The 8802-nt window shown below is 41.8% G+C and overlaps 1 protein-coding gene across 1 annotated transcript; it reads left to right on the forward strand.

Moving 5' to 3' along the window:
* Positions 1-650: 650 nt before the first annotated feature.
* On the forward strand, positions 651-8707 carry LOC106900075 (UPF0061 protein azo1574; the record flags this gene model as incomplete). The annotated part of the gene is made up of 7 exons (XM_014962045.1): positions 651-1205; positions 3273-3391; positions 3635-3763; positions 4521-4585; positions 4689-4745; positions 4846-4944; positions 8640-8707. Coding segments are annotated over exons 1-7 (736 nt in total), but the record flags the coding sequence as incomplete, so codon positions are not given.
* Between the last annotated feature and the right edge of the window lie 95 nt (positions 8708-8802).

Here is an 8802-nt window from a genome sequence, read left to right on the forward strand (position 1 = left end):
CAGCTCACTGCTCTTTGACTTCAGTGCTCAGTCCTATGGCTCAGACCTTTGTAAGTTTGCTCTCTCAAACCTCTCACAGTTTTCTGTTGTGAAAAAAATAGCTGATCTCTTCCCATTCTTCCTCTGGTGAGGGCAGAGAGAGACTCTCCTCTCCTTTACACTGCTGCTTAACACTGGCTCGTACACGTAAGACTGGCTCGCGCACGATGCTGGACAAATCGCAGCCAGAACAATTTACTGCTGGTCAGGACAGCGGCCTATGAGAGGACCTGTCCCCCATACATCTCACAGCGCTAAACCCACACACAAACACCTCGAAAATACCACACGAATGAGAACCCTTTCCCCGCTCCCACCTAGAGAAGGCACCGAGAGGTTCTTCCCCACAGCAGGAACCCTGAAAACCCCATAACCAGCATTTCACCTTGCACCGAGAGCGCTCCTGCCCCCTGCAAGCCGCCCCCCTCGCCTCCCCTCCCGGCCGGGGAGCTGCCCCCCCCCCCCCCCCCCGCCCCAAGAAAAAAAAAAGCCCACCTTGGAATGGGGCTTCAGCCTTCCATTAGCTAAATCCTGCTGGAGCGAGCACGGCGTTACGTGGAGGTTCAGGGGCCGGCCAGGAGGCTGCTGGAAAACAGCCGTCCTTCGGGGGCCCCCCCTTCGCCTGGCCCTTCCTCACCTCGCCTCACGCCGCTCCCTCGGGGCGCCAAGCAAGGCTGAGGGCCGGCAGGGGGAGCGGCGCCGCCGCTTGGCGGAGCTCGGCCCGGCCTCCGTGCCCGGCTGCGGGACAGGGCGGGGGCCGCCGCCCCTCAGCGGGAAGGCGGCCGTGGCAGCCGGCCCGGCGGGCGTGTGGGGCGGCCCCGGTCAGCGCAGGCTTCAGCCAGAGCCGCTCCGTCCCTCCCGCTCGGAGGAAGCAGCGTCTCTCCCCTCAGAGCTCTGTGAAGAGTTAAGGCTTTTTCTGAGGGAAAGGAGACCTTAGGTGACGCGGAGAAGGCGACTCCTGGGTGACATGTGGTGGCCCGTCTGGCTGGCCGCCTACCTGGCCTGGGCCTGTGGGGCCGGGCGGCCGCCCCCGCTGTGCGCCGCCGGCGGGTTCTGCCCGGCTCCGCTCGGCCCCAACGCCTCCCTGCCCGAGCCGGGCCAATGCCGGCCGTGGCGGGGGGGGACCGACCTGTGCGCCTGGTCCCTCGGCTCCCACAGCCTCCGAGGTACGGCCCGACCGGACCCGGACCCCGACCCGCGGTGTAGCAGCTGCTAAAGCGATAAGGGAACACCTTACATACACTGCCAATACTTACTAATTTTAAAATTAAAACTAGATTGGCCGTAAGAAGCTTTGTCTCTCCTCTCCATTTATCTTTTCTGTTCCTCATCTCTTCTCTTTTCCTTCTCTTTTTCGCTTCTCTTCTCTTTCTCTGCTCTCCGTTACTTCTCTTTTTCTTCTCTTCCTCTCCTTCTCTTCCTCTCCTTCTCTTTCTGTTCTCTTTCTCTTCTCTTTCTGTTCTCTTCCTCTCCTTCTTTCTCTTCTCTTCCTCCTTATTCTTTCTCTTCTCTTTCTCTTCTCTTCCCCTCCTTCTCTTTCCGTTCTCTTCCTCCTCTTCCTCTCCTTCTTCTCTTTCTGTTCTCCTTTTTCTTCTCTTCCTCTCCTTCTCTTCCTCTCCTTCTCTTTCTGTTCTCTTTCTCTTCTCTTTCTGTTCTCTTCCTCTCCTTCTTTCTCTTCTCTTCCTCCTTATTCTTTCTCTTCTCTTTCTCTTCTCTTCCCCTCCTTCTCTTTCCGTTCTCTTCCTCCTCTTCCTCTCCTTCTTCTCTTTCTGTTCTCTTCCTCTCATTCTCTTCCTCTCCTTCTTCTCTTTCTTCTCTTTCTGTTCTCTTTCTCTTCCTCTCCTTCTCTTTCTCTTCTCTTTCTCTTCCTCTCCTTCTCTTTCTCTTCTCTTTCTCTTCCTCTCCTTCTCTTTCTCTTCTCTTTCTCTTCCTCTCCTTCTCTTTCTCTTCTCTTTCTCTTCCTCTCCTTCTCTTTCTCTTCTCTTTCTCTTCCTCTCCTTCTCTTTCTCTTCTCTTTCTCTTCTCTTCCTCTCCTTCTTCTTTCTCTTCTCCTTCTCTTCTCTTCCTTTCCTTCTTCCTTTCTTTTCAACTCATTGTAATAGAGAGACATTCGAGTCCCAATTACATGTTAATGCAAAATTGATAGCCTGACGCTGGATTTGAAGCGGTGTAGCTCTCGGGCATATGGAGTTGCCTGTAATAATAAGGATAATTTATATGATAACATTACAGAAATAATTTCTTCGGGTGATACAATTACTTGCAACCATTAAGAAATCATAATCAGTGATAAATCTTGTGGCAGCTGGCAATAACAGGATTTGTCATTAAGGTATTGAGAAACCTGGCTAACAGTCTCCAGAGATGCTAACTAACTTGGAATTTTGCAAAACATTGACTATGAGGCACCAGGATTTTATAACGAACATAGAATTGTAAGATTGTTGCAAGCAAAAATCCATAAAAATGTTAAACCACGCAGTATTAATGCAGTGTTTTAAAACAGTGTTTGTCCTCTGTTACCACGGATCAGGGTGCAGAGGAGCTCTGAGGGAAGAATGAAGCACATCTTTTGAGTACATATGTTATGCTACAGCAAGGAATGCGTCTTCTGACCCTTTCATTCGCTGTTTACGTTACTCAGAGAAGACTTCAAGCTGGTTCCTTAGGTTACTTGGTGATCGTCGCTGCATATGGACTGTGTACCACGGTTACTGGTGCACAGGGACTTCATCTGCTGCGCTACGCCGTTCAGCTGTGAGGGCAGCTCAACTCTTCTGTCTCATGCAAATATCTCTTAGGGTTGCATGTAATTGAGTGCAGTATAAAGCTACCCTGTTCTAATCACAATTAATTGAAACTATATTCAACGTTTTAGATCTTAAAACCAGCACGCCCTACCAGTTTCTTAAACTGCAGAATTTAATCCATCTTTTGAAAAATCCCAAACAGAATAAAATCCTGCATTTATTTGGGCTTGCTTTTCATGCACCAGCACGCCCTACCAGTTTCTTTAACTGCAGAATTTAATCCATCTTTTGAAAAATCCCAAACAGAATAAAATCCTGCATTTATTTGGGCTTGCTTTTCATGCAGGCTTAATATACATCGTGGAAAAGAGTCGGGTTTTAGTTGTTTCTGAAGTATTTTGATTGGATTTAAGAGGAAAGGTATTAAGAATAATATGATTAGTTGTTTTTTAAAAACGTTTATTGTCTGTTTCATGTTTACAGATCCTTTTCCAGTTGATGTGATCCAGGAAAATTATGTCCGTAATGTGAGAAACTGTATTTTTTCAATTGTCTATCCTACACCTTTTAAATCCAGAGTTCGTCTTGTAGCTGTTTCAAAGGTTGGCTATTATTTTTTTGTTCCTCTCTACTTAGTAGGGATTGCCAATACATGTACTAAGATATATTTAATATCCATATGCTATTTATTGTGAAAGCATCTTATCAATATATAAACAACTAGATCATTTAAAACATATTGTGAGATGTCTTTTAATAATGAAATCTGCAGAGAAAACACATTAGTTACCACTGAAAATTTGGTCATATTCAAGTACCATCTGTATTATTTTTTTTTTCTCCAGGAAGTTCTTGAAAATATTTTGGATCTTGATATATCTGTCACAGGAACATCTGATTTTCTTCAGTTCGTCAGTGGTGGGAGAGTGATAGTTGGGTCTGTTCCATTGGCCCATAGATATGGGGGCCATCAGGTAACTAATTCCACCTGTAAGGACAAGTGTTTTGTAGGTCTTTTCATGTGAAAAGGTAGCAGCACCTTGGTAATACCTGTAAGTGTATGAATGTATGCCTGTAAGTGTATGAACACTTAGGAACAATTTGATTGCAGATTTGTTCTTCATAAGGGGCTGCAGATGGAGAGAACTATAATATTCTTTCACAGCACCATGTCTGCTTTCTCTGCTGCTGATGACACCAGAAGCAAATCTTTTTAATTTCCATTAGCTGTGGAGTCTGCTCAGCACCCCTGCAGCCTGACAGTCTCTGATTCATGATAGGTGGTGTTGGCTCAGAGGAGTGAAAAAGGACAGAGCCTCACTGCAACACCGTGATGACTAAGAGTTAAGTTTTGTTGAAGTGGGCAAAATTATTCATGGAAAAGAATGGTAGAATTTGATTTGTAGTTTCCAATTAGAAAAAAAAATAAATTACAGGCTGTGTCACTTTAAAGGCTCGTTATACAGAAGAGTCAGGGCTGTAGCTGTACCTCATAGCTGGAAGGTAAAGGAAAAAAAATGGGGCTTACTGGTGTTATTCTTTTTCTCTAGTTTTCTGATTCATTATTAGTGGGAGTGTGGAAATACAGCTCTAGGGATCAATGTCTTGACGACTACCTGAGCAAATGTGTCATTATATTGTGTAGGTCACAGAGAACATGTAATTTATACTGTTTCAAGTGTAACTGCTATAAACGATTGAAGAAAATAACTTGCTTTTTATTTTTGTCAGTTTGGTGTCTGGGCAGGTCAGCTGGGTGATGGAAGAGCCCACTTGATTGGAGTGTATACAAACAGGTGTGACATTTTTTTAAGCGACGGATTCAGCTCTGCTTTCTGTTTAGCTGCTTCATGCACAACCTGAAGTGTGCTGTTAGAAATGCTAATGGTATTTTTGCAGGCATGGTGAGAGGTGGGAGCTACAGTTAAAAGGGTCAGGAAAGACCCCATACTCCAGGTAAGTTGCAGTTAATCTACGTACACCAAAACCTGGATGTTTTCTTTTTGAAATTTGCGTTGATTTTATGACCTTTTCCTTATTTTTCTGTCCTTTGTAGGAATGGCGATGGAAGAGCTGTGCTTCGCTCTTCTGTGCGAGAATTTTTGTGTAGTGAGGCCATGTACTATCTTGGAATTCCTACAAGCAGAGCTGCTAGGTATTTTTCTTTTCTTTTTCACAACATCCTAAATTTACAGGTAATTTTGTGACAGAGTTACACTGAGCATCAATAAAGCAAGACAGTTAATTTCCAAGAGGGTAGATCTTTCTTTTCATATCTATGCAATCAGAATAAAATATATCCCTCCAGTTTCATAGTTTTGGGATAAAACTTTCCAGTAATAATGAGCTCCAGCAATTAATCTGTTCACTTTTGCTTTGGTATGCTTTAAAGTGCTAATCTTTTTAAATACGATATTGTGTACTGTCTGTGTCTTGCAGTGAACAGCTGTCTTTCATTTGTAAGACTGTCTTAACTGAATTACCCTAATTTGAAATCTGGTTCATTTTGTAAAGAGAGTAAAAAATAGAAGTTAGATTGAGTGATTATACCTGACACTAACTCCCCTCGCCAGCTTTTATGAAATTGCAATCAAGAATTTATTCTCTTTAACAAAATAATAAACTGTTCTCTCCCTTGTTGCTCACCAAAAGACTTGTAAAAACAGCAGGATTAGATTTCTGCCCTGTAAATAATAATAATTAATACCTTTAGTGTATGTTGATAATCAATGAGTCTATTAGTACATATTACATGGTCAACAAATGAGTCTTCTATTACACTAAAGTTAAGCATTTGGATGAGTCTTTCAAGAATCAGGCCAAGTAGGAAAATGTTGAGAGTGGCTATTTCTGTATTGGTCAGAGTCGCCCAGTCACAATTTTTAAGATTGGTAAGAAAAATTGTCAGATGAATATACATTAATATTGGAGATAGTACTGTATGTAGGTAATTGCTCCTCAATTCCTTATTTGTGGAAACACTGCAACTTGTGCAACTGCATTTGTGCAAAACTCTGCAAAGCAGAGAGGGAGAATTCGTAAAAACATAATTTAAAACTAATTCTGTTTGAACCAAAGAAGACTAATACATTCACTCATTTGGATGAATTTCTCAGAGTTAAGTAAACTGAATTTTTCAGATGATCGTGTTTAAAATGTCAAGTTCATTTTGTCTTCCAAGTGGTCTCATGTCTGCACTCCAGCATTTCAGGCTTTAAATGAAGTAAATGTTCTGCAGAAAAGGCCTGTACTCAGGTGCCACATGGCTGGGTGTCTGTATTTGCAAAGTGTCTGCAGCTCTCCCTAGCATTAATTCTAACACATTTGCTCTGTTGAAGTGCAGTGTTCGTAATTGACAGTTTTGATGGTTTATTCACTGACTTCACCTTGAGACCCTTTGCTGTTGGCTGCTAATGCAGAACTTTAAATCTGTCTCAATGTCAGCAGGAAGGCATCTGGCAAGGTTATAGCCTTTCTTTGTTGTCGTCTCAACAAATTGTTCAGTGCAACAACAATATGAAATTACTCCTTAACTGTGCAAAAAATTCTGTTGAGTACACAGCGTGCTGTAGTTCTCTGCTGGCAAATTGGTTAAATGCCTGGCTTTCTTAACTGCTGTACAGGCTCTGCAGACTGTTTGCAAGGCTTCATTTGGAAAATCCCCAGCTGATACCCATATTCTTCCCCATGGGGAGCTGTTGCACTGACGCTGGTGGGATGCTCTAACAGAGGTCATGTCAAGTCTTGGCAGAAGTGTGGGGAAAAGCCTTTACAGCTCGTTCCAGAACAGCCAGCGGGTTGGTTTGCTCTGTTAATTTTAAGTACTGTGTTCCCAATGGGGTGCTGTGGTTTACGACTGTACTGCCAGATAAAGGACGCTTCTTCATATGGTACCATTTTAATCACATACTGAGACTACCAGTGAGCATTCGTTCAAAATGGTGAGCCAGTCTGCATAGTTTTCAGAGTTGGCCCTTTCTTGCAGAGGGCTTGAAGTTCCTGCAAAACAGCAAGTGGAGTACTTGGGAGTGTAGAGTCCAGCCCTTGAGCTAGAGCTAGATCCACCCATCCTGTGAGGGCTGTTCCAGCTTCTCTGCTGTAAGAGCCATCTCAGTGCTCCATTTCCTGCAGTTGAGTTTATTTCGGGTCTCCCACTGCCTTCTCTCAAGTAATGGTACTTACCAACACAGGGACCATTTGAAAACTACTTTTACAGTGGGAATGTAGTTATCTTTACGTGGCCACGCCACTGTCTCACCAGCTCTTAAATGGTGATCGTCTGTTAACTTATATTAGTAACTAATCAAATGTTGAAGCCCCCCATGGATTTTTTGGTTGATAATAAGAGAAGTGCTAGTATCCTGAAGGAATTTTGCAGAGAGCCTGCTAAGTATTACATGGCAGACTGTTTCCAAAGGAGTCTTTTTTTGAAAAAAATTCCTAATGTTGCTTGTATCGACACAGCTCCAGTAACAGGAGCAGTTTGATTTCTAGATATTTTTTTCCTCCTCCTGGAACAATTCCCTGCCTGTTCTTTGCAGTTAACAGGGAACATTCAGTTTGGATAGCTATTAGATACCCTCAAAAGTATGGAATATAATAATAATATAGTTTCAAAGTCACAGTTATTGCTACAAGCAACTGCATTGTGTAAGAACTCAAACAAATCATTCCTTTTCATGATTTTTTGGTACGTATTTATGTTTATACACATACCTCATTTTTGGTCCAACTAAATTCTTTCTGAAATTTTGATGCTAAATTAGTGATTTTTGGGTACGTATTTATGTTTATACATATATCTCACATTTTTGCTCCAACCAAATTCTTTCTGAAATTTTGATGCTAAATTATGTAAAACCAGAGTCTGGTGTACTCTCAAAATTTAACACTTGGGAGTTGTTTTAACTCTGTGACTTTCTTCAGTCGTATTTATGAACATAATATTAGGTTTGCCTCTTGTCCTTTTCTGTGTACCTCCAAGGAAAGTTTGGTTCTGTCTTTCATGCAGCCTTCAACTACCTCATACCAGCAAGCAAAGATAAAGAAGAATTATGCAAAATGAGCTAAATTGCACTTGAGCAAGAAGTCTTCTGTGTCTGTTGAGTGGACAACACCTCTTTCAGAAGACAGCATCAAGCATTTTTCCCAATATAACAGAAATTACATTGAAATTACTTCTTTTCCTTTGTAAAATGAATTTAAGATGTGAAATATTTTAGAGCAAGCAAAGTTTTCCAAGCACTCACAAATCTTGATAATTGGATAGACATGAAAATTTGTAGGATGTATAGAATTTCAAGGCAAATGAAAGATGGAGATTGTACTTGGATTTTTAAAATCAAGTAGCAATGAAGAAGGGATAGATATAATGGATCATCAAAATTATGCCTTTTTTGTGTGTTGATACTATTTGAAGAGTTCCTTATTGCTACGGGTCCCAGATCTGTCCCTGAAGTTCCTGTGACAGAAGTTTTGGCTCACGTAAAGGGTAACCTCCATCTGATACAACAATTTGGTTTCTAATTTTTCTGTCCTCCTGATTTCACTGTTGTCCTCAGGGAAGCTGTGACTTATGTTACCATCACACTAATCAGTTGTTGAGGTTCCAGTGTGAAAAATGGAAATTGGACAACATTGTATAAATAAAAAATAAATGCATCTTGCTAATGAAGCTTGGTGAGCCTTGGCTTACTGCTTGCCTGTGTCATTTGTACATGCAAAGCTATGGCAGCAAAAAGATCTTTCCTTTTATGAGAGAAATGAAGTTATATAAAATATGACTTGACCTTCACTGTAAATTATTTTTCCTGAGATTACATTTTAATGTTCATTTCCTGTTTGTTACAGCTTAGTTGTAAGTGATGATGATGTGTGGAGAGACCAGTTTTACAATGGAAATATTCAGAAAGAAAGAGGTAACAAACACATTTCAAAGTAATATGTTGCAACACTGTAACTTAATTCTCCATTGCAAAAATGATTTTTAGTATGTCATATATGTGTAATAAAA

The sequence above is a fragment of the Calidris pugnax genome, unplaced genomic scaffold, assembly GCF_001431845.1.
Source record: "Calidris pugnax isolate Ruff unplaced genomic scaffold, ASM143184v1 scaffold1030, whole genome shotgun sequence".
Classification (NCBI taxonomy): domain Eukaryota; kingdom Metazoa; phylum Chordata; class Aves; order Charadriiformes; family Scolopacidae; genus Calidris; species Calidris pugnax.